Source organism: Oncorhynchus tshawytscha, linkage group LG23 (assembly GCF_018296145.1).
Source record: "Oncorhynchus tshawytscha isolate Ot180627B linkage group LG23, Otsh_v2.0, whole genome shotgun sequence".
NCBI classification, from domain to species: domain Eukaryota; kingdom Metazoa; phylum Chordata; class Actinopteri; order Salmoniformes; family Salmonidae; genus Oncorhynchus; species Oncorhynchus tshawytscha.
Window position 1 is genome coordinate 24636609 of NC_056451.1, and position 26985 is coordinate 24663593.

The 26985-nt window shown below is 44.8% G+C and overlaps 1 protein-coding gene across 1 annotated transcript; it reads left to right on the forward strand.

The window, feature by feature from the left end:
* Window positions 1-12143: 12143 nt before the first annotated feature.
* On the forward strand, window positions 12144-18882 carry LOC112247622 (complement C1r subcomponent-like). The gene is given in 14 exon segments (XM_042304991.1): window positions 12144-12455; window positions 12540-12723; window positions 13206-13346; window positions 13446-13523; window positions 13526-13650; window positions 15419-15566; window positions 15811-15926; window positions 16134-16212; window positions 16341-16475; window positions 16582-16656; window positions 16754-16959; window positions 17208-17425; window positions 17796-17849; window positions 18390-18882. Coding segments are annotated over 14 exon segments (2175 nt in total). The 5' UTR covers window positions 12144-12158; the 3' UTR covers window positions 18709-18882.
* Window positions 18883-26985: the final 8103 nt, after the last annotated feature.

Sequence of the window (26985 nt, forward strand, 5' to 3'; positions counted from 1 at the left end):
TAACAGTATAACTTTAGACCGTCCCCTCGCCCATACCCGGGCCCGAACCAGGGACCCTCTGCACACATCAACAACAGTCACCCACGAAGCATCGTTACCCATAGCTCCACAAAAGCCGCGGCCCCTTGCAGAGCAAGGGGAACTACTACTTCAAGGTCTCAGAGCAAGTCACGTCACCGATTGAAACGCTATTTAGCGCGCACCACCCCTAACTAGCTAGCAGTTTCACATCCGTTACACTCTCATCTAATATATTACTACCAGCCCCAGAGACAATTAACATTAATAAACTGACCCCTCCCACTGAGAACGTGATCCTGAGTTACAGTTCTCATTTACCACAAATACATAGTCTCTGTTTTGTTAATCTGAATTAACATATTTTAGCGTCTGTTTTGAGTAGCCTTCGGTCTTGCACATGTTAGCAAAATGGTCCTTCCCATTACATTCCTTGCAGGTCTGCCCACGTGCTGGACAAGCAGGGTCCTTTGCAAAATGATCTGCATGTCCATAACGATAGCACACCTTCTCTGATTGGCCTTTCCCTTCTGCATTCTGTCTTAACCCATTTTTGTGTTATTTCCTCTCCTTTTTGAAAACATGATGCACGGTCTCATCTTTAGCATCTGTACTCACATGCATGGAGGCCAATTGGACTTCAATTCTTTCACATTGTGCGGCTAGCTCAAGTGACCCAGCTAATGTTGGTCCAGGGCCCTCCTCCAATAGTTTTTGGCGCGCATATTCAGTACTTCACCTGCTGTATGGCATCACTAATCTGATTGTCCTTATCTCCAGCAAAGTCAGTCTTTAGCTGCTTGTCTAAGACGAGTAACAAATTGCTGAACTGTCTCACCAGTTTTCTGTGTCAGTTGATAAAATGTCTGTCTTGTGATGCTGTGTTCACCTGTGGCACGAAGTATGCGTTTAACGCAGCCACAGACCTGACGTAGTCCGTTGGTTCTCCGGTGTCTGCGAGTGTGGAGAAAATGTCCTGCACATCTGTCCCAGCACGACGTAGAAGAAAAGCTCTCCTCCGTTGTTTTGTAACCGCGTCAACGTCAGCGGACAATATTAATCCTTTACCCTCCGCGAACAGCTCAAACGCCATCAACCACCTGGTCCAGCATGGACCTAGCGTAGCAGGCTCACTGTAGTAGTCCAACTTTGGCACAGTGTTTTCCATCTCGAAGACACTAACTCACTTTTCAGATTTAACTATCGTTTTCAGACGTTATCCTCGTCGCCATTGTTCAATCTTATACTTACAACTCGTGCTAAGTTAAGATAGTATACTGAGTTAAACCAACCAGACTCAGAGGTCAACTTCAACACGTCTTTACTTCATCACAGTCCCGGTAAACCCTCACATTCCTTTACTGACGAGGTGACGTCCTATCTCAGTATGTCACATCAATACACGACACTTACATCCTAATGACGTTGCAAGAGCATGACATACCGACCACCAACCACTGGTTTTGAGGTTCATTTCATTCAGCGGATGTTCATTTCATTCAGAATTCATATTTCTCTCTCTCTCTCTAGGGTTTGGTGTAGGAGTTGTGACAATCTCCAGGAAGCTCCAATATGTCCAGCTTTCTGTGGTGGATCAGCAAACGTGCAGAGCTGCTGTTGCCCTGAACAATAGACTATTATGAGTTGTAGTGGCAATCAATGACTTCTGTTCTCTCAACGTCTGTCTTTCCGTGTCATTAAACATGAAATCTCGATTTATTTTGCACACTTTCAAATGAATCTCACAATACATTAATAATGTTTAATTTATGATGTCAACACACTGTAGACTTAGAAAAGAAACGCTGGACACATTTATGAGGCTCTGATGCAACGAATGCACTAAATATCAACGTTTCCACAGCTAAACTGCCTTCATCCGGGTCTCATCTAACATACTGGCTGTCATATCCCATAACAACTCGAAATACCAACGTTTCCACAGCTAAACTGCTTTCATCAGGGTCTCATCTAACATACTGGCTGTCATATTCCATAACAACTCGAAATAACAACGTTTCCACAGCTAAACTGCTTTCATCAGGGTCTCATCTATCTAACATACATGTAGACTGTCGTGTCCCATAACTACACATGACCAGGGATGTAGTTTAAAAAAGGTAGATCATCTGAATGCTATAGTGGATAGTGTTGTGTACAGTGTGTTCTTCATGAAAAGGTCAACAGCGTAGCAGTGTAACAGTTGTTAAAGTACTGTGTGAATTTCACCAGGTTCATATATCAATATGTTGTGTTGATGTGTTATGCATGCCTGCATCCTGGGAGAAGGGGAGTGTGTACTTACGTTTTGCCCGGCGTGCTCGTGCTCAAATCATTTTGATGCACTATGAGAGGTAGACACGCTTTTTCTGTCTTCAGAAAAGTTAGATTCTTTTAAGTACAAAGTCATACACACAGTGTTTTGTTCATGAATAATGATGTGTATTTAGAGGTTACTCATAAGTGGATGGTATTGTTAAGATGCACTTGTAATTGTACTTTTTAGGATGATGTCAACATTCTGAATTCAACATGTGGTTAATAGCTAGCTAAGGTATTAGCAGGCTATTGTATGTGTGAATGATGGCTTGCTCCTCGAATGATCCCAGTCCCTCCTATTGTGCATCTGTTGTAGAAAGAGGCGACGATTCTCAGAACAGATGTGCTCTACAAATGTTTTATTTCCTTTTGGATGCAGATGCAGGATGCAGAGAGTCAGTTCTGCTTGACTACCTGATCTCCAAAGTCCAAGTTTATAGTCTCTATTAACCACACACAACGCAGAGTTACAGCGGTGCGGTATAGCACCGGCTACATTGGTGCCTTCTAGACCCGGGTTCATCGTTGATCGACGTCAGCTCAATCACCGCGGCACTGCTGCTCTAGAGACTAATTATATCATTGAGGTACTCTTGCCGCCTTGTGGCAGAAATCGGAACTACAGTCATTTTTCCTGTTTATTTTTTTCTGACAACGATGTATTGAGAGCGCTGTTTATCGTTAACCAACATAGAAGTGTGTTCATCAACATACATTTTAACGTAACTTTAGTGGCATGGCATCTTATAATGGTGATGAACCCAAATTTACTGCTGGGAGGGGGAGGTTTTTCTCATACTCTGATCAAACCCCTGTAAAGTGTGTAGGTGCAGGAGGTCCCCCATGTTTTGCTCCACAAAAAATTGGAGGAAAGCCCTTCATCTGGTGTTAATCCAAATGCCCCTGTAGATGGTCTAGTTGAGCTGGTCACTCAGCTAGCCCGGGAAATAGGGAGCTCCATTAGGGAAGAACTCAGAGTGGCAGGTCCAGTACTTATGAGCCACCAGTAAGTACAGAAAAGATAAGTGATCATCATTCAGAGTCAGTAGGATATGTAGATCTCAGTCAAATTAAGTTCATCATGCAATCAGACATAAAGGAACCTCCTACATATAGAGGAGATGGTACAGACAAATGCTCCATTCATGAATGGGAGGAGTTGATGAGAATATACTTGAGGAGGAAGGGATGTCCTGTTGGGGAACAATCAGATGAGATGATTAGTCAATTATCTGGCAAAGCAAGAGACATGGTAAAGATACATTTACGCAATGAGACAACAGTTGATCCTACAGAGAAGCCAGAGATTGTATTTGACATTCTGAAACAGAATTTCAGTGAATTGGCCTATTCATGCATGCCCTTGGCTGATTTTTACAATACTAAACCTGTACCCGGAGAGGCTGTTATGGAGTACTGGGTTCGATTGAACAAGGCCGTAGATGTCGCTGACGAGGGCCTTAAGAGACAAGGTAAGAAGATTGACAGCTCCAACTCTTATGTCGTTAGGATGTTTGTAACATACTGCCCTGACCCCAAACTGGCAGCACTATTCCAATAGAAGTCTGCTGAGAAATGGACTGCGAGTGAAGTACAGGAGAGAATCTATGAACATGAACGCCGCAGGAAGGCCACCATGTGTCAATCTACCGCTGTATCCTCAAAGCAAGTAACAGTACATCCCCAGATAACTCCATGTGAGGGTGGGGTCAATGCTGGTGCGTGCAGTGACACTTCTCTCACATCAAGCGCCAAACAAGATGGGCAGAGTGCAAGTATCCACAGACTCATTCACCTGCTTGAACGTACCTTAGAGAAGAGCATACCACCCGTTATGGTTTCACAGACACAGGCCAAGGCACCATCTTTCCCCACCCAGCTCTTCAGGCGTAGGGAATGCAGGGTTTGTGGCTCAACAGATCACTCCACTGTGATGCACTGTAGACATGAGAACCTGTGCCTCCGGTGCTTTTCCCCAGATCATTGGAAGTCAAATTGTCCTAAACCGGGGGAACGCTATGCCAATCCCGGTGGTGAGAGATGCCCACCACAACAGCAGAGAAACCGTTAAACTGACACGCCCACAGGTGAAGGGGGGAAATGTTGGTGTTCAACTGTCTACCCCCAAGAAAGAATTTGATGATCTTGAGAAAACGTATGAGATGTTGTGCTCTGATGCGAAAGAAGGAGAGAACATTGTTATGTTAGGTTCACAAGAGGTTGAGGCTTTTTCAGATTTGTTTTACACCTCTGTGTCTGTACATGGGGAAAGTGCAGCTTAAGGGCATGCTTGAAACTGGGTCTATGGCCTGTACATTAAGTGAACATGCGGAGCAGAGACTTTTGGAAGCAGGTGCCCTTTCTCAGCATTATCAGCCTCCCACAGAGTTAGTATTAGTGGGGTGTGGGGGGAAGAAGACCTCAACAAAGTGTTTCTATGATTTGGAGATGCAAATCTATGGGATTGATGTTAAAGTGCCCACTCTAGTTGTTCCTGGACAGCGTGATGATCTCATCCTGGGATCGAATGTCATTAAGCATCTATTGCATGAGATGAAAGGCACTGACGAATACTGGAAGCTCGTCAACAACATGGATGACTAGACCCACTCACCAGAGGCTGAGCAGTTTCTGCAGATGATGACAAGTGTCACAAGATGGAAGGGACAGCAAGTCGATGGCAAGATTGGGACAGTGAAGCTCACTCAAGCTGTGACTCTTTCGCCCAAGACTGAACACTTAGTTTGGGGTAAACTTCCTAAAAATGTGGCATTGTCTCCAGGCAGCACTGTAATAGTCGAACCTACCAGGTCAAAGGTCATGCCCAGAAACATACTCGTGGGTAGAGTTATTACACCCATGTGGGGAGATGGCTGGGTCCCTTTTAAAGGTAGTAAATTGTTCTGACAAACATCTCACCCTAAGACGTAACATGAAGTTGGCAGATGTGTCTACATGCTTGGCTGTTGAGGATGCAACAATCTTTCAGGGCCTTCATGAAGTGAGGAAAACCCCAATGGAACAGAAGCAGGATGACAATGGCTGCCACAATCTGAAACAAAGACTGTCTGAACTAGGAATAGTAGACATTGACATTTATGGATGCCAGGTAGCTGACCAGTGGAAGGAAAAGCTTGTGAATACCATCACAAAATATGAAGACATCTTCTCAAGACATAATCTGGACTGCGGAGAAGCCAGGGGTTATGTTCACCGTATCCACCTGGTTGATGACAGACCCTTCCGGCTACCATACAGAAGAGTTCCGCCTGCTCATTACCTGAAGCTGAGAAAGGTATTGACAGATATGGAAGAAGTAGGTCTTATACGCAAGTCAGTTAGTGAGTATGCCTCCCCTTTAGTCATGGTATGGAAGAAAGACGGGAGTCTGAGGTTATGCACTGACTTCAGGTGGATGAATGCACGAACGGTGAAGGACGCTCATCCCCTTCCTCATCAAGCAAATTGCCTCGCAGCCCTTGGTGGCAGTGCATTGTTTTCAGCACCATGGACTTGACCTCAGGATTTTATAACATTCCAGTTCACGAAGAGGACAGGAAGTACACAGCCTTTACCACACCAATGGGACTTTATGAGTACAATCGCATGCCACAAGGTCTGTGTAACAGCCCGGCCTCTCATGAGAATGATGTTGAGTATATTTGGGGACCTAAACTTCTCAAATCTCCTTTGTTACCTAGATGACTTGTTGTTCTTTGCACCCACCGAGGAACAGGCTCTACAGCGACTTGAAGTTGTGTTTAGCCGTCTAAGAGCCAACAATCTCAAGCTAGCACCCAAAAAATGCCACTTTCTACGAAGAACAGTGAAATTCCTCGGACATATCATTAAAGAGGACGCTGTGTCAGTGGATCCTGAGAAGGTGGAGGCCATTGCCCAGGTGAGCCAAGCTCAGCTGATGGAGGCAGATGGATGCACTCCCTCTGCTCGGAGGCTGAAATCCTTCTTGGGTATGGTATTATATTACCAGCACTTCATTCCTGACTGTTCTGCTATAGCCAGACCTTTGTTTGCACTCACTGGGGGTCAAAAGAGAAGAAGAAGAGATGGGAAGAAGGGCAACAGTGGGATTTTCCGGGAGCTGACGCTATCGGATTGGACTGAGGAGTGTGTCGTTGCATTACAGAAGCTGAAGCTCTTTTGAATTGTGTCGTGCTAGCTCACCCTGATTTCGAGAGGCCGTTCATTCTCTTCACTGACGCTTCCTTGGATGGTCTTGGGGCTGTGCTTTGCCAAGTACCTGAAGGTGAAGATAAGGCAAGGCCCATAGCATTTGCGAGCAAGACCCTGAGTAAGTCGCAGAGAAGGTACCCAGCACACAGACTTGAATTTCTAGCACTGAAATGGAGTGTGTGTGAGAAATTCAGTCACTGGCTTAAGGGGCACGAGTTCACTGTCTGGACAGATAGTAACCCGTTAACGTACATCATGACAAAACCCAAGCTGGATGCTTGCGAGCAAAGATGGGTTGCCAAGCTGGCACCGTACAACTTTGATTTGAAGCGTATCCCAGGCAGCAAGAATACAGTAGCAGATGCACTGAGCATCCCCTTTGCAGTGACTGTCACGCAGAGACTGATGAGGGAGTCCTACCTAGCACTTCTGTCTGAGGCTGTTGGGACACTGAATGATGATGTCCAAGATGCCTTCCGTTGGGCTTCTTATCCCCAGGAGATAACTTCACTGCTGAAGTGAAGGCCATATGTCAGCTCCATATTGACTGGGAATGTTCAACGGAGATGCAAGCAATCCAGCTTGGTTCCAACACCCAACGGCTGCTTTCTCCTGGTATTGACACTTTGCCTGAACTCTCGCACGAGGAACTTCGAGATCTCCAGCTGCAAGACTCTGTGACTTCCAAGGTCATCCCTTTCGTCTTCAATAAGAAACGGCCCACCAGACGAGATCGATACAGTGTTTCTTCTAAAGTATTGTTGCTGATGAAACATTGGGATCGCTTGATCCTGAGAGAGGGAGTTCTGTATCGTGTCATTAAGGAGAGTCACACAGACCGGAGAAGGTTCCAGTATGTCTTGCCAGAGGTGTTGAGACTCAAAGCGATGACTGGCATTCACGACCTTGCAGGACATCAAGGCCAAGCTAGAACTCTAGCTCTGGCCAGACAGAGATTTTTCTGGCCTGCAATGGAGAGAGACATCAAGGAGTATGTGCGCTGCTGCCAGAGATGCGTTCTAGCAAAGACTCCAGAGCCAGCGGCTAGAGCCCCGTTAGAAAGCATCAAAACTTGCTCTCCCATGGAGTTGGTGTGTTTGGATTTTTGGACAGCGGAAGACAGTAAGAAGAACTCAGTTGATGTTCTGGTGGTGACTGACCACTTCACTAAACTTGCCCATGCATGGCCATGCAGAAACCAGACAGCCAAGCAAGTAGCTCGTAAACTGTGGGATCATGTCTTCTGTGTCTACGGCTTTCCATCAAGGATACATACTGATCAAGGCGCAAATTTTGAGAGTGAGCTAATAGCAGAACTGCTTAAGCTCTCCGGTGTCCAAAAGTCAAGAACCACAGCATATCACCCAATGGGGAATGGAGAAACTGAACGCTTCAACAGGACTTTAGGTAGCATGCTCAGGAGTCTGCCCTTGAAAACCAAAGAACATTGGCCTGAACAAATCCAGTCATTAACATTTGCCTACAATGCCACTGTTCATGAGACTACGGGCTATGCTCCATTCTTTCTCATATTTGGTAGTCCCTCGGCTACCAGTGGATGTTATGTTCTGCAATGTTTTGGACGACTCCAGTGTTGTGGATTGCAACAAGTATGTCGAGACTCTGATCACTGGGCTGAAGGAAGCTATGAGTGTTGCCCAAAGGCACACTGACAAGCAACAGAGACGACAAGGTCGGGAGTATGACAAGTGGGTTAAAGGCATCGGTTTGTCCATGGGGCATCGTGTCCTCATCGCCCACAAGGGTGAAAGGGGCCACCGCAAGTTGGCTGACAAGTGGAACCCCGAGATTTTCACAGTGACTTCAGTCAATCCACAAACTGACACGTACATAATCCAAGACCGTTACGGCAGAGAGAAAGTGGTTCACAGGAATCTACTGCTGCAGGTGAATTTCCTGCCATTTGAAATTGATGATTCAGTGCACTTCAATGACAGTGATGCTGCAGGGCCTTCAATCAATGTAGATGCAGGAGAGGTCACCCACTCCGGTGATGGACTGGACAGGGAAGACATGGAAGACTCTGGGGAGGAAAGTGCATCCTGGCTGGCGGGTGATTCAAGCGATTACTCCAAGCTCTGGACATCGGATGGAAAGTCAGAGCCAGAAGAACCTTGTTTTCTTGAGGAAAATGACCGGGGAAGCACCTCTGAGATTCTGGAGCTGATTCCTTCAAACCCACCTCTGATCAATGATCTAAGGCCAGAGCCACCGTTAGTTACCATGGCCCCTAGCCCAGTGGCAGGTCGCACAAGGGCGGGGAGGGTAGTTAAACCAGTAAAGAGACTAATAGAGTCAATCCACCAGAAGGTGTAAGTTTAACATAGTACAGAGATGATTTAGTACAGGATTCTTTTTTTTAAGGCTAAGAATGTAGATATAGTGTAAGAGGCACTATGCATCTAGGGGCAGTTGAAGGCCTGACCAATTTTCACTTGCCCTGAACCCTATGGGTAGCTTTGAGCTGAATTCAGAATTAAGCCTTGAGCTTGGTAGGTTATTTTGTTGTTTTACAAGGTTGGTGAAATTCAGGAGGGGTGAATGTAACAGTTGTTAAAGTACTGTGTGAATTTCACCAGGTTCATATATCAATATGTTGTGTTGATGTGTTATGCATGCCTGCATCCTGGGAGAAGGGGAGTGTGTACTTACGTTTTGCCCGGCGTGCTCGTGCTCAAATCATTTTGATGCACTATGAGAGGTAGACACGCTTTTTCTGTCTTCAGAAAAGTTAGATTCTTTTAAGTACAAAGTCATACACAGTGTTTTGTTCATGAATAATGATGTATATTTAGAGGTTACTCATAAGTGGATGGTATTGTTAAGATGCACTTGTAATTGTACTTTTTAGGATGATGTCAACATTCTGAATTCAACATGTGGTTAATAGCTAGCTATTAGCAGGCTATTGTATGTGTGAACGATGGCTAGCTCCTCGAATGATCCCAGTCCCTCCTATTGTGCATCTGTTGTAGAAAGAGGCGACGATTCTCAGAACAGATGTGCTCTACAAATGTTTTATTTCCTTTTGGATGCAGGATGCAGAGAGTCAGTTCTGCTTGACTACCTGATCTCCAAATTCCAAGTTTATAGTCTCTATCAACCACACACAACGCAGAGATACAGCGGTGCGGTATAGCACCGGCTACAGCAGCACTACAGTACATCCCTGCATCATGTGACCTGAACTGACATACTCAGACCAGCATGGAGTTTGTCCCTATGTGTCAACACAAACTATTCAAACAGAATTTATGGGAAGAGCACTGAACACACAACACTTTCCTCCCATTCTCTCTCTCTCTTTTGACATTAACGTACAAAAGGTTTTACCTTTAAGAACTGGTCAATTGTAGTCTTATAACTCCACCACCACCACTACCCTGTCTCTTGGGCCCTTTCACTCTCTCCCTCGTCCCCCCCCTTCTCATTCGTCTATTTCAGCTAAGTCAAACAGAGCAGGTTTTAACATGACTTTTAGACTCGTAGTCTAGCATAATACCTCACCATAGGTCTCTATTGGGACACACAGACTGCAGGGAATTCAAGTCTAATACATGTGAGCAATAGCCACACAACAGTAAAACAATAACAACAGAAACATTTGTGGCCAGGACCTTCAACATGGACTCGACCCATCCGTTCATCTGGTGAGTTTGTGTGGTTACACTGTACTTGAACCCATTGGCTATAGCTACAGTGGGGACAACAAGTATTTGATACACTGCAGGTTTTCCTACTTACTAAGCATGTAGAGGTCTGTAATTTTTATCATAGGTACACTTCAACTGTGAGAGACGGAATCTAAAACAAAAATCCAGAAAATCACATTGTATGATTTTTAAGTAATTAATTTGCATTTTATTGCATGACATAGGTATTTGATACGTCAGAAAAGCAGAACTTAATATTTGGTACAGAAACCTTTGTTTGCAATTACAGAGATCATATGTTTCCTGTAGTTCTTGACCAGGTTTGCACACACTGCAGCAGGGATTTTGGCCCACTCCTCCATACAGACCTTCTCCAGATCCTTCAGGTTTCGGGGCTGTCGCTGGGCAATACGGACTTTCAGCTCCCTCCAAAGATTTTCTATTGGGTTCAGGTCTGGAGACTGGCTAGGCCACTGAGATGCTTCTTACGGAGCCACTCCTTAGTTGCCCTGGCTGTGTGTTTCGGGTCGTGGTCATGCTGGAAGACCCAGCCACGACCCATCTTCAATGCTCTTGCTGAGGGAAGGAGGTTGTTGGCTAAGATCTCGCGATACATGGTCCCATCCATCCTCCCCTCAATACGGTGCAGTCGTCCTGTTCCCTTTGCAGAAAAGCATCCCCAAAGAAAGATGTTTCCACCTCCATGCTTCACGGTTGGGATGGTGTTCTTGGGGTTGTACTCATCCTTCTTCTTCCTCCAAACATGGCGAGTGGAGTTTAGACCAAAAAGCTCTATTTTTGTCTCACCAGACCACATGACCTTCTCCCATTCCTCCTCTGGATCATCCAGATGGTTATTGGCAAACTTCAGACTGGCCTGGACATGCGCTGGCTTGAGCAGGGGGACCTTGCGTGCGCTGCAGGATTTTAATCCATGGCGGTGTAGTGTGTTACTAATGGTTTTCTTTGAGACTGTGGTCCCAGCTCTCTTCAGGTCATTGACCAGGTCCGGCTGTGTAGTTCTGGGCTGATCCTTCACCTTCCTCATGATCATTGATACCCCACGAGGTGAGATCTTGCATGGAGCCCCAGACCGAGGATGATTGACCGTCATCTTGAACTTCTTCCATTTTCTAATAATTGCGCCAACAGTTGTTGCCTTCTCACCAAGCTGCTTGCCTATTGTCCTGTAGCCCATCCCAGCCTTGTGCAGGTCTACAATTGTATCCCTGATGTCCTTACACCCTCTCTGGTCTTGGCCATTGTGGAGAGGTTGGAGTCTGTTTGATTGAGTGTGTGGACAGGTGTCTTTTATACAGGTAACAAGTTCAAACAGGTGCAGTTAATACAGGTAATGAGTGGAGAACAGCTTCTTAAAGAAAAACTAACAGGTCTGTGAGAGCTAGAATTCTTACTGGTTGGTAGGTGATCAAATACTTATGTCATGCAATAAAATGCAAATTTAAACTTAAAAATCATACAATGTGATTTTTGTGATTTTTCTTTTAGATTCTGTCTCTCACAGTTGAAGTGTACCTATGATAAAAATTACAGACCTCTACATGCTTTGTAAGTAGGAAAACCTGCAAAATCGGCAGAACAAATACTTGTTATCCCCACTGTAAGTGAATGTAAACAACAACTGCTTAAGTGAGTGTGTAAAGTCAGTTGTCATAATCAGACCAGCTGCCTGAAGGTGTATGCCGTTTATTCCATTACTAGTACATTGTGTCATGTGACTAGCACGTGTGAGAAAGAGTTCAAATGAAGTATAACCTGTTTGTTTACATTACGCAGCACACCAGTGGTTTTAACCTTTATTGAGTATTAATCTTGAAGGATGATAAAAACATATGATTCCTACAGCATCATTAGAATATGTTTTCTTCTGCTTCCTGGTCACAGATCAGAAAATAGCTCTCTATCTGATCAGTCATCATACAGACATGTTTCATGGGGCTGTATTTACCTCGTTGTGACACACTCCTCCTATACCTCCCATCTCAGCCCTCTCTCCCTGTGTTGGTCTGCTCCAGGCTGCTGTGTGTGTCTGTGTGTGAGTGTTGGCGGTTGGCCCGGTCCCTGCCAGCCCTACATGGGGTGGTCCAGTCCCCCCAGTTCCCCCAGCCGTACCCTGCTGCCCTGTCACAACAGTGGGACCTCAGTGTACCTGAGGGCTACCAGCTCCAGCTCAGCTTCACTCACCTGGACATCAGGCCGTCAGCCGACTGCTACTACGACTCCCTCACGGTCAGTGGACTTCAAAAGAACACTTCGATACCTTATTATACAATGTAGGATGTATTAAATGTTTCTTTCACTCCGTCATTCCAGGTTTTATATGACAAGAAGGTCCTTGCAAAGTTCTGTGGTCAGGAGAATTATTCTGATGGACATCACCCAGGCAACCGGCCACTTTTGTCTCCAGGCAACAGGCTCACCCTGGTCCTTCAGACAGACAACACGAACCCCGAGCCATACCATCACCTCGGCTTCTCCGCCCATTATCAGGCCAAAGGTAGTGCAGTCCGTACCAACCTGACTGGAGATGCTCACAACAGTACTACGTACATAATCCAAGGCAACACTGTTAAACCAGAAACACCAGGCAAATCTCATCTTCACCTTCAGTGAAGGTGATATCAAGGTGTAATGCTAAGCTACACCCTCCAGCTCTCTCCTTCCCTCCACCTCTCTTCTGCATCCCTCTCTCCTTCACCTCTCTTCTCCATCCCTCTCTCCAACCCTCCACCTCTCTCCTTCCCTCCACCTCTCTCTCTATCCCTCTCTCCATCCCTCCACCTCTCTTCTCCATCCCTCTACCTCTCTACTCCATCCCTCTCTCCATCCCTCCACCTCTCCTCCATCCCTCGCTCCATCCCTCCACCTCTCTTCTCCATCCCTCGCTCCATCCCTCCACCTCTCTTCTCCATCCCTCCACCTCTCTTCTCCATCCCTCTCGCCATCCCTCCATCTCTCTTCTCTACATCCCTATCCCAGACATAGATGAGTGTTCAGCTCCAGACCCTGAGGATGGTTCTGGTCCACTCTGCTCCCAGATCTGCCACAACACCCTGGGCTCCTACATGTGCTCCTGTCGCCATGGCTACGAGCTCCGCCCTGACCAGCGCACCTGTGTCTGTGAGTACACCTACTCTCTATCTATCTGTGTGTGTGTGTGTGTGTGTGTGTGTACTGTAGTTCTATACATCTTGTGAACATCTCTCTCTCCCTGGCCAGTGTCCTGTGGTAGGGGTATATTTGATGAACCAGGGGGGACACTGTCCAGCCCAGGGTACCCTGACCCATCACCCCACGGCCTGCCTGTCAGTACGTCATCTCTGTGGAGCCTGGGTTCATCGTCAACCTCAACTTCACTGACAGCTTCCACATAGAGCACATAGGCACCCAGAATGGACCCAGCTGCCTCTACCACTGGCTACAGGTAACACTGTACACTGCCCCGACCACTGGCTACAGGTAACACTGTACACTGCCCTGACCAATGGTTACAGGTAACACTGTACACTGCCCTGACCACTGTTTACAGGTCACACTGTACAATGCCCTGACCAATGGTTACAGGTAACACTGTACACTACCCTGACCAATGGTTACAGGTAACACTGTACACTGCCCTGACCACTGGTTACAGGTCACACTGTACAATGCCCTGACCAATGGTTACAGGTCACACTGTACAATGCCCTGACCAATTAAAAAAAAATATATATTTTATTTTTTATTTTTTTACTAGGCAAGTCAGTTAAAACCTGTTAAGGAGGCTGCGAATTTTCGCAGCTTTTTGTTAAAAATCGCGCAACATTTCAGCGTCCTGCTACTCATGCCAGGAATATAGTATATGCATATGATAAGTGTGTGTGTATAGAAAACACTCTGAAGTCTCTAAAACTGGTTAAATCGTGTCTGTGGCTATAACAGAACGTGTTTAGGAGTCAAAATCCTTCGAAAAACTGTTCACCAAAAATACAAAAATAATATTCATCCGCCAGTCAATGTATTGTCTAAGGCTGAGGAAAATACATGGAGATCCCCTGTAAACGCCTACAGCTTCCACACGATGTCGCCAATGCTGTCATTTTGGGGCTGCTTTATCCTTGGTTTGGTGACGTGTAAGCACTTCCTTTCATCGAGTACACCACAGGATGTTATGAAAGTGAAAACATGGAGTATGATTTCAAGACTTGCTGCTATCGAATACAGATCGCCCCGTGATCAATTTGATAGATTATTAACGTTTATTAATACCTAAAGTTGGTTTAGATAAGTAGTTTGAAGTGATTTGTAAAAGTTTATAGGCAACTTTTGTAATTTTAAAAAGTGACGTTGAGTCTTGTAAAGGGGCATTTTTCTGGATCAGACCGGTCTTCAGCAAATCACATTTTGGGTATACAATGACGGATTTAATCGGGAAAAAGACCCAATTGTGATGTTTATGTGACATATAGGAGTGCCAAGAAAGAAGCTTGTCAAAGGTAATGAATGTTTTATATTTTATTTCTGCGTTTTGGGTAGCGCCGGCTACCGCAAAATCTGTTGTTTTGTTGACGGTCTGGTATTCTGGGGGGTGCATGCTATCAGATAATAGCTTCTCATGCTTTCGCCGAAAAGCATTTTACAAATCTGACTTGCTGGCTAGATTCACAACGAGTGTAGCTTTAATTCAGTACCTTGTATGTGTGTTTTAATGAAAGTTTGAGTTTTATCGAAAACTATTAGGTGGCGCTCTAAAATTTCTGCTGATTTGATCCCGCCACAGGGACCTAGTCCATAACAAGTTTTAAGAACAAATTCTTATTTTCAATGACGGCCTAGGAACAGTGGGTTAATTGCCTGTTCAGGGGCAGAACGACAGATTTGTACCTTGTCAGCTCGGGGATTTGAACTTGCAACCTTCCGGTTACTAGTCCAATGCTCTAACCACTAGGCTACCCTGTCGCCCCAATGGTTACAGGTAACACTATACAATGCCCTGACCACTGGTTACAGGTAACACTGTACACTGCCCAGACCACTGGTTACAGGTAACACTGTACACTGCCCGGACCACTGGTTACATGTGTTTAATGTCCTCACCTCTAGATAGAGTACATGAATGAAGTATTGAATGTGTGTGTTCATGCATATGTGTGTGTGTGTGTTCAGGACAGCATGCTTTGTGTTTGTTTACATCTCTCCTCTGCCTCGCCCAGGTGTCCATCCCCGACAAGGAACCCCAGAAGCTGTGTGGAGGGAAGAGTCCTGGACTAATGCCCACTAACTCTTACACTGTCCAGCTAGACTACCACACTGACTGGGCTGGTCTGAGCCAGGGCTGGAGCCTGCACTACACTACTCAGAGTGAGAGAGGGAGGAGGAAATGCATAGAGAGGGAGAACAGAGGTAGAGGGAAATAATGAAAGAGGAGAGGGAGAAAGACAGAGCAAGGGAGAGTATGAAGGAAGGGCAGATGCAAACTGGTGAAGGGCGAAACAGGTGAGAAGGTAAAACCTCCTGGAAATAAAGCAGAGAATACAGGTCAAAGTTGAAGCCTAACTAAAAAAGCCCTGGTCTGAAATCCTGATATGTGTGTCGTTGTTCATAGGGGTGCAGTGTGCTTCACCCAGTTCTATCACCAATGGAAGAGTCACCCCAAACGTTCCCCAATACTATTACAGAGACTACATCCAAGTCAGCTGTGACCCTGGCTACAAACTCCTGGTGAGATTAAACAATCCCTTTTTACCCTGCCTCTTATCATTCTCTTACCTCATACTTCCTCCACCCTCTTTCTCTTGTTTATACTTAGTCTTTCATTTTCTACAAGGGCTCTTTTCCTGGAAATATCCCCTGTGAAGAGCAGCTAAACTATCAGTGTATCGCTTCTCCCTCTCTCTCTCTGTCTGTCTCTCTGTCTCTGTCTCTCAGGATGGCAGAGAGATCAAGAGCTATGCCTCCATGTGTCAAAAGAATGGGCAGTGGCACCTCTCCCTCCCTGAGTGCCACAGTGAGTCACAACCATAGAAATGGATTCTATTTCTATGATCACAACCTAATACATTCCCATGAGTCAAGTTCCATATTAAACACAGATGTATTTTGGTTTCTCTCTCTCTCTCCCTCTCTCCTGTGCAGTAATTGACTGTGGGGAACCTGAAGCATTGTTGAATGGAGGGGTAAAGTTCATATCTGGCTCTCAGAACCAGCACCTCTCCGTCATTCAGTACCACTGCAATGAACCCTTCTACTCACTCCTTGGAGGAGCAACTGGTGTGATGTTTTAACTATCCTTCATCAGTCACACACATTTGCTCACTAAACAATAATATATGTCTGTCTGTCCGTCCGTCCGTCCGTCCGTCCGTCCGTCTGTCTGTGAGCTACACTTGTGCAGCAGATAGAACATGGAGAGACAACCTTGACACCCCTGTCATTCCCTCATGTATCCCAGGTAACTCCTTAAGTACCATTTTCCTTACCATATACTCCAAATACCATCCTGTATGTATTTGTGTGACCCTTATCACTACTTTACCCCCCACCCCCAGTCTGTGGACGGCCCACGGTGTCCCTCTCAGCCTTTCAGAGGATCATGGGGGGAGACAAAGCCCCAGGCAAAACCATCCCCTGGCAGGTGATGCTCAGTGTGGAGGGAGGCAAAGGAGGGGCCATGGTGATCGGGGACCACTGGATCATGACTGCAGCTCATAACCTGGTGCATCAGGGCAAACTTGTGCTAAAGGAGAAAGTTCGGGTAGGTAGATTGTGACACCCATCAATCAATTCATTGGACACTGTAGAACAGAAGTATTTCCTGCTTATGTTTTTAAAGATATAGTCCACTTAAATATCTGGAGTAACAACAGGCAAAGAGAAGTCTTCAGTACTGTGGTAAAGCTACCACAAGCTAATGTTCAAATTACGTGTGTAGAAGTCCTTCAGTGGTGTCAGATTTGAAGAAGTTGAAGATCTATACTGAAGTTGAATTATGTTTTGTTTAAGGTTTTTTTGGGAGACAATGATGCAGAAAAACTAGCAAAGCTAACCCCACTTGGTGTCACCTCCCTCCACCCCCACCCTGAATACAAAACCCCAGACAATGCTAACTGCAATCATGACATTGCCCTGATAAAACTCCAACAACCACTCACATTCCACGCTGCCATTATGCCATTGTGTCTGCCACCAGAGAACGCTACTTACAACATTGGCCAGATGGGGTGAGAGCCAGACTTGTCGTGTTCTTTATTAAAAATGAGAAAGCTGAACATCAATATTAATGTTTATATTATTAAAGACATCAATAAGAACACAGAGGAAGTGCATTTTGAAGGGATAGATAGACCCACATTTCATAATGTGTTAATTCTTATCATGGAAGTAGTCAATGCGCCAAGAGTGCAACCTACAAATTTCATGACTTCTTTTTGACATCCTTGAATTATATTGTAAAATCTAAAGTATCCTAACTGCACAACCAGTCCTTAGCAGTCCATAGTTCATCAATGTTCTTTGGTAAGCTAATGAATGTAAGGCAATAGTTTTCTGAGTAACTCCTTGACCTCTTCCCTGACCTCTATCCCTTATCAGTATGGTGTCAGGCTTTGGCATGAAAGAAGAGGAAATCATTGCCAACAATCTCAGGTACATACGTCTACCAGTAGTGAAAGAAGATGATATCATTGCCAACAATCTCAGGTACATACGTCTACCAGTAGTGAAAGAAGAGGATATCATTGCCAACAATCTCAGGTACATACGTCTACCAGTAGTGAAAGAAGATGATATCATTGCCAACAATCTCAGGTACATACGTCTACCAGTAGTGAAAGAAGATGATATCATTGCCAACAATCTCAGGTACATACGTCTACCAGTAGTGAAAGAAGATGATATCATTGCCAACAATCTCAGGTACATACGTCTACCAGTAGTGAAAGAAGATGATATCATTGCCAACAATCTCAGGTACATACGTCTACCAGTAGTGAAAGAAGATGATATCATTGCCAACAATCTCAGGTACATACGTCTACCAGTAGTGAAAGAAGATGATATCATTGCCAACAATCTCAGGTACATACGTCTACCAGTAGTGAAAGAAGAGGAAATCATTGCCAACAATCTCAGGTACATACGTCTACCAGTAGTGAAAGAAGATGATATCATTGCCAACAATCTCAGGTACATACGTCTACCAGTAGTGAAAGAAGATGAGTGCCAAGACTCTGTCAACAGAGCAAAAGCAGCAACGCCAACAGAGAAGATCCCTGTTCTGACAGACAACATGTTCTGTGCTGGAGTACCTGAGGGGGGCAAGGACTCCTGTACGGGGGATGGTGGAGGGGCGTACGTCTTGAGGGATGGTAGCACTAAACTGTTTTGGGCTGCAGGTATTGTCAGTTGGGGTGTGGGTTGTGGGCAGACTGGTAGATATGGAGTGTATACCCGTGTGGCTAAATACATTAGCTGGATCAATGAAACCATGGAGGACAATAAGTAAAATATATAGGCGAAAATAACGAGGGAAAGAGAACAGAATTACAAAAGTATTTTCAATTCAAGATCTATGAATCCAAATAAAGCCCAAACGTTTCATCTCTGCTTTTCTCATGTGCATTTGTGTGAGTGTGTGTGTGTGTGTGTGTGTGGCTGTCTGTGAGTGTGTGTGTGTGTGTGTGTGGCTGTCTGTGAGTGTGTGTGTGGCTGTCTGTGAGTGTGTGTGTGTGTGGCTGTCTGTGAGTGTGTGTGTGAGAAGAAAGGTGGAACGAAAGAAAAGAGCTTCGACTTGGGTTGACTATTTTACGTTTATGTACCAGAGTATGTGAGTGGAGCAGAGCTAGAGCAGAGCGTGCCCAATTTGACCGGAGCATGGAGCGAGATTCCCAAAAGCTGGAGCGTTGGCCTTCTCGCCCACTCCAATTTTGCTCCAAGTAGCGCTCCCTTCACCAGCTCAGGGCATGCCTGGCCCAGCATGCATTTGTAGTCTACTTGTGTGCTGCTATTTATAGCCCCTTGCTTCAGCTATTGTCTAAATATTGTCATAAATAAACTGATAAAACACACAGGTGCTAAATCAGGGTGACTTACAAAGAGGAGGACCAAGAGCAAGAGAGGGAGTGTGGTGATGTAATGACCACAACAAAGAAGAGAGCGAGTGTGGTGATGTAATGACCACAACAAAGAAGAGAGCGAGTGTGGTGATGTAATGACCACAACAAAGAAGAGAGGGAGTGTGGAGATGTAATGACCACAACAAAGAAGAGAGGGAGTGTGGTGATGTAATGACCACAACAAAGAAGAGAGGGAGTGTAGTGATGTAATGACCACAACAAAGAAGAGAGGGAGTGTGGTGATGTAATGACCACAACAAAGAAGAGAGGGAGTGTGGTGATGTAATGACCACAACAAAGAAGAGAGGGAGTGTGGTGATGTAATGACCACAACAAAGAAGAGAGGGAGTGTGGTGATGTAATGACCACAACAAAGAAGAGAGGGAGTGTGGTGATGTAATGACCACAACAAAGAAGAGAGGGAGTGTGGTGATGTAATGACCACAACAAAGAAGAGAGGGAGTATAGTGATGTAATGACCACAACAAAGAAGAGAGGGAGTGTGGTGATGTAATGACCACAACAAAGAAGAGAGGGAGTGTGGTGATGTAATGACCACAACAAAGAAGAGAGGGAGTGTGGTGATGTAATGACCACAACAAAGAAGAGAGGGAGTGTGGTGATGTAATGACCACAACAAAGAAGAGAGGGAGTGTGGTGATGTAATGACCACAACAAAGAAGAGAGGGAGGGTGGTGATGTAATGACCACAACAAAGAAGAGAGGGAGTGTGGAGATGTAATGACCACAACAAAGAAGAGAGGGAGTGTGGTGATGTAATGACCACAACAAAGAAGAGAGGGAGTGTGGTGATGTAATGACCACAACAAAGAAGAGAGGGAGTGTGGAGATGTAATGACCACAACAAAGAAGAGAGGGAGTGTGGTGATGTAATGACCACAACAAAGAAGAGAGGGAGTGTGGTGATGTAATGACCACAACAAAGAAGAGAGGGAGTGTGGTGATGTAATGACCACAACAAAGAAGAGAGGGAGTGTGGTGATGTAATGACCACAACAAAGAAGAGAGGGAGTGTGGTGATGTAATGACCACAACAAAGAAGAGAGGGAGTGTGGTGATGTAATGACCACAACAAAGAAGAGAGGGAGTGTAGTGATGTAATGACCACAACAAAGAAGAGAGGGAGTGTGGTGATGTAATGACCACAACAAAGAAGAGAGAGAGTGTGGTGATGTAATGACCACAACAAAGAAGAGAGGGAGTGTGGTGATGTAATGACCACAACAAAGAAGAGAGGGAGTGTAGTGATGTAATGACCACAACAAAGAAGAGAGGGAGTGTAGTGATGTAATGACCACAACAAAGAAGAGAGGGAGTGTGGTGATGTAATGACCACAACAAAGAAGAGAGGGAGTGTGGTGATGTAATGACCACAACAAAGAAGAGAGGGAGTGTGGTGATGTAATGACCACAACAAAGAAGAGAGGGAGTGTGGTGATGTAATGACCACAACAAAGAAGAGAGGGAGTGTGGTGATGTAATGACCACAACAAAGAAGAGAGGGAGTGTGGTGATGTAATGACCACAACAAAGAAGAGAGGGAAGGTGGTGATGTAATGACCACAACAAAGAAGAGAGGGAGTGTAGTGATGTAATGACCACAACAAAGAAGAGAGGGAGTGTAGTGATGTAATGACCACAACAAAGAAGAGAGGGAGTGTGGTGATGTAATGACCACAACAAAGAAGAGAGGGAGTGTAGTGATGTAATGACCACAACAAAGAAGAGAGGGAGTGTAGTGATGTAATGACCACAACAAAGAAGAGAGGGAGTGTAGTGATGTAATGACCACAACAAAGAAGAGAGGGAGTGTAGTGATGTAATGATCACAACAAAGAAGAGAGGGAGTGTAGTGATGTAATGACCACAACAAAGAAGAGAGGGAGTGTAGTGATGTAATGACCACAACAAAGAAGAGAGGGAGTGTGGAGATGTAATGACCACAACAAAGAAGAGAGGGAGTGTAGTGATGTAATGACCACAACAAAGAAGAGAGGGAGTGTAGTGATGTAATGACCACAACAAAGAAGAGAGGGAGTGTGGTGATGTAATGATCACAACAAAGAAGAGAGGGAGTGTGGTGATGTAATGACCACAACAAAGAAGAGAGGGAGTGTGGTGATGTAATGACCACAACAAAGAAGAGAGGGAGTGTGGTGATGTAATGACCACAACAAAGAAGAGAGGGAGTGTGGTGATGTAATGACCACAACAAAGAAGAGAGGGAGTGTAGTGATGTAATGACCACAACAAAGAAGAGAGGGAGTGTGGTGATGTAATGACCACAACAAAGAAGAGAGGGAGTGTGGTGATGTAATGACCACAACAAAGAAGAGAGGGAGTGTGGTGATGTAATGACCACAACAAAGAAGAGAGGGAGTGTGGTGATGTAATGACCACAACAAAGAAGAGAGGGAGTGTAGTGATGTAATGACCACAACAAAGAAGAGAGGGAGTGTAGTGATGTAATGACCACAACAAAGAAGAGAGGGAGTGTGGTGATGTAATGACCACAACAAAGAAGAGAGGGAGTGTAGTGATGTAATGACCACAACAAAGAAGAGAGGGAGTGTAGTGATGTAATGACCACAACAAAGAAGAGAGGGAGTGTAGTGATGTAATGACCACAACAAAGAAGAGGGAGTGTGGTGATGTAATGACCACAACAAAGAAGAGAGGGAAGGTGGTGATGTAATGACCACAACAAAGAATAGAGGGAGTGTGGAGATGTAATGACCACAACAAAGAAGAGAGGAGTGTAGTGATGTAATGACCACAACAAGAAGAAGAGGGAGTGTGGTGATGTAATGACCACAACAAAGAAGAGAGAGAGTGTGGTGATGGTGATGTAATGACCACAACAAAGAAGAGAGGGAAGTGATGTAATGACCACAACAAAGAAGAGAGGGAGTGTGGTGATGTAATGACCACAACAAAGAAGAGAGAGAGTGTGGTGATGTAATGACCACAACAAAGAAGAGAGGGAGTGTAGTGATGTAATGACCACAACAAAGAAGAGAGGGAGTGTAGTGATGTAATGACCACAACAAAGAAGAGAGGGAGTGTAGTGATGTAATGACCACAACAAAGAAGAGAGGGAGTGTAGTGATGTAATGACCACAACAAAGAAGAGAGGGAGTGTGGTGATGTAATGACCACAACAAAGAAGAGAGGGAGTGTGGTGATGTAATGACCACAACAAAGAAGAGAGGGAGTGTGGAGATGTAATGACCACAACAAAGAAGAGAGGGAGTGTGGAGATGTAATGACCACAACAAAGAAGAGAGAGTGTGGTGATGTAATGACCACAACAAAGAAGAGAGGGAGTGTAGTGATGTAATGACCACAACAAAGAAGAGAGGGAGTGTAGTGATGTAATGACCACAACAAAGAAGAGAGGGAGTGTAGTGATGTAATGACCACAACAAAGAAGAGAGGGAGTGTGGTGATGTAATGACCACAACAAAGAAGAGAGGGAGTGTAGTGATGTAATGACCACAACAAAGAAGAGAGGGAGTGTGGTGATGTAATGACCACAACAAAGAAGAGAGGGAGTGTGGTGATGTAATGACCACAACAAAGAAGAGAGGGAGTGTGGTGATGTAATGACCACAACAAAGAAGAGAGGGAGTGTAGTGATGTAATGACCACAACAAAGAAGAGAGGGAGTGTAGTGATGTAATGACCACAACAAAGAAGAGAGGGAGTGTAGTGATGTAATGACCACAACAAAGAAGAGAGGGAGTGTGGTGATGTAATGACCACAACAAAGAAGAGAGGGAGTGTGGTGATGTAATGACCACAACAAAGAAGAGAGGAGTGTGGTGATGTAATGACCACAACAAAGAAGAGAGGGAGTGTAGTGATGTAATGACCACAACAAAGAAGAGAGGGAGTGTAGTGATGTAATGACCACAACAAAGAAGAGAGGGAGTGTAGTGATGTAATGACCACAACAAAGAAGAGAGGGAGTGTAGTGATGTAATGACCACAACAAAGAAAGAAGGAGTGTAGTGATGTAATGACCACAACAAAGAAGAGAGGGAGTGTAGTGATGTAATGACCACAACAAAGAAGAGAGGGAGTGTAGTGATGTAATGACCACAACAAAGAAGAGGGAGGTGATGTAATGACCACAACAAAGAAGAGAGGGAGTGAGTGATGTAATGACCACAACAAAGAAGAGAGGGAGTGTAGTGATGTAATGACCACAACAAAGAAGAGAGGGAGTGTGGTGATGTAATGACCACAACAAAGAAGAGAGGGAGTGTAGTGATGTAATGACCACAACAAAGAAGAGAGGGAGTGTAGTGATGTAATGACCACAACAAAGAAGAGAGGGAGTGTAGTGATGTAATGACCACAACAAAGAAGAGAGGGAGTGTAGTGATGTAATGACCACAACAAAGAAGAGAGGGAGTGTAGTGATGTAATGACCACAACAAAGAAGAGAAGGAGTGTAGTGATGTAATGACCACAACAAAGAAGAGAGGGAGTGTAGTGATGTAATGACCACAACAAAGAAGAGAGGGAGTGTAGTGATGTAATGACCACAACAAAGAAGAGGGAGTGTGGTGATGTAATGACCACAACAAAGAAGAGAGGGAAGGTGGTGATGTAATGACCACAACAAAGAATAGAGGGAGTGTGGAGATGTAATGACCACAACAAAGAAGAGAGGGAGTGTAGTGATGTAATGACCACAACAAAGAAGAGAGGGAGTGTGGTGATGTAATGACCACAACAAAGAAGAGAGAGAGTGTGGTGATGTAATGACCACAACAAAGAAGAGAGGGAGTGTAGTGATGTAATGACCACAACAAAGAAGAGAGGGAGTGTGGTGATGTAATGACCACAACAAAGAAGAGAGAGAGTGTGGTGATGTAATGACCACAACAAAGAAGAGAGGGAGTGTAGTGATGTAATGACCACAACAAAGAAGAGAGGGAGTGTAGTGATGTAATGACCACAACAAAGAAGAGAGGGAGTGTAGTGATGTAATGACCACAACAAAGAAGAGAGGGAGTGTGGTGATGTAATGACCACAACAAAGAAGAGAGGGAGTGTGGTGATGTAATGACCACAACAAAGAAGAGAGGGAGTGTGGAGATGTAATGACCACAACAAAGAAGAGAGGGAGTGTGGAGATGTAATGACCACAACAAAGAAGAGAGAGTGTGGTGATGTAATGACCACAACAAAGAAGAGAGGGGAGTGTAGTGATGTAATGACCACAACAAAGAAGAGAGGAGTGTAGTGATGTAATGACCACAACAAAGAAGAGAGGGAGTGTAGTGATGTAATGACCACAACAAAGAAGAGAGGGAGTGTGGTGATGTAATGACCACAACAAAGAAGAGAGGGAGTGTAGTGATGTAATGACCACAACAAAGAAGAGAGGGAGTGTGGTGATGTAATGACCACAACAAAGAAGAGAGGGAGTGTAGTGATGTAATGACCACAACAAAGAAGAGAGGGAGTGTAGTGATGTAATGACCACAACAAAGAAGAGAGGGAGTGTAGTGATGTAATGACCACAACAAAGAAGAGAGGGAGTGTGGTGATGTAATGACCACAACAAAGAAGAGAGGGAGTGTGGTGATGTAATGACCACAACAAAGAAGAGAGGGAGTGTGGTGATGTAATGACCACAACAAAGGAGAGCGAGTGTGGTGATGTAATGACCACAACAAAGAAGAGAGGGAGTGTAGTGATGTAATGACCACAACAAAGAAGAGAGGGAGTGTAGTGATGTAATGACCACAACAAAGAAGAGAGGGAGTGTAGTGATGTAATGACCACAACAAAGAAGAGAGGGAGTGTGGTGATGTAATGACCACAACAAAGAAGAGAAGGAGTGTAGTGATGTAATGACCACAACAAAGAAGAGAGGGAGTGTAGTGATGTAATGACCACAACAAAGAAGAGAGGGAGTGTAGTGATGTAATGACCACAACAAAGAAGAGAGGGAGTGTGGTGATGTAATGACCACAACAAAGAAGAGAGGAGTGTAGTGATGTAATGACCACAACAAAGAAGAGAGGGAGTGTAGTGATGTAATGACCACAACAAAGAAGAGAGGGAGTGTAGTGATGTAATGACCACAACAAAGAAGAGAGGGAGTGTGGTGATGTAATGACCACAACAAAGAAGAGAGGGAGTGTAGTGATGTAATGACCACAACAAAGAAGAGAGAGTGTAGTGATGTAATGACCACAACAAAGAAGAGAGGGAGTGTAGTGATGTAATGACCACAACAAAGAAGAGAGGGAGTGTAGTGATGTAATGACCACAACAAAGAAGAGAGGGAGTGTAGTGATGTAATGACCACAACAAAGAAGAGAAGGAGTGTAGTGATGTAATGACCACAACAAAGAAGAGAGGGAGTGTAGTGATGTAATGTCCACAACTTAAGAATCATTGTGGAATCTGAAAAGACACATATCCTGAAAGCATGATGGCATACATACTTACTATGTGCACATGCTAAAAGAAAGGAACGAGGCAGATAGATAACTAACTGTGTCATTGTATCAAAGTATTTATAAGCAAAAAAATTGGATTTCTTAATTAAACGTTTCGTAAATTTTGGTTCTATTATCAATACAATAGGCCATAATGATTTTGGCCCAATAGGCCTGGCATATTTTGCCTAAAAACCTTTAGGCCTACCTATAGAAAACATTTCAAACAACTCTGCATCTCTGCCCAGCCTGGCAAGAGTGTCCAAAAGGGTGTTTAGCATCCCCAGTGGTTCTACAAGTATGGAGAGGATATTCACTGCTGCTGACCTGCTCTTCAGCCACCATCACATGAGACAGAAGCCACAGAATGGCCAAACTGGTGTTTCTAGAAATGAATTCAAAGGCACTAATAAGTCATTTTTCGTTTAATTAGTATTTAATTCTAAGTCAAATCGAAATTGTATTTGTCACATGCGCCAAATACAACAGTGAAATGCTACTTACAAGCCCTTAATAACTAACAATGCAGTTTTAAGAAAAAAAAAAAATCACAGCCTATTTGCAAAAGAGAGAGAGAGAGGTGTAGAGAGAGAGGGAGAGAGAGAGAGGTGTAGAGAGAGAGAGAGAGAGAGGTGTAGAGAGAGAGAGGGAGAGCGTTGTAGAGAGAGAGAGGTGTAGAGAGAGAGGTGTAGAGAGAGAGAGAGAGAGAGTGTAGAGGGAGAGAGAGAGAGGTGTAGAGAGAGAGAGAGAGAGGCGTAGAGAGAGAGGGAGAGAGAGGTGTAGAGAGAGAGGGAGAAAGAGAGAGGTGTAGAGAGAGAGAGAGGTGTAGAGAGAGAGAGAGGTGTAGAGAGAGAGAGGAGAGAGAGAGAGAGAGGTGTAGAGAGAGAGATGTAGAGAGAGAGGGGAGAGAGAGTGTAGAGAGAGGTGTAGAGAGAGAGAGAGAGAGAGAGAGAGGTGTAGAGAGAGAGGGAGAGAGAGAGGTGTAGAGAGAGAGGGAGAGAGAGGTGTAGAGAGAGAGGAGAGAGAGAGAGAGAGAGGTGTAGAGAGAGAGAGGAGAGAGAGGTGTAGAGAGAGAGGGAGAGAGAGAGGTGTAGAGAGAGAGGGAGAGAGAGAGAGGTGTAGAGAGAGAGGGAGAGAGAGAGGTGAGAGAGAGAGAGAGGTGTAGAGAGAGAGGGAGAGAGA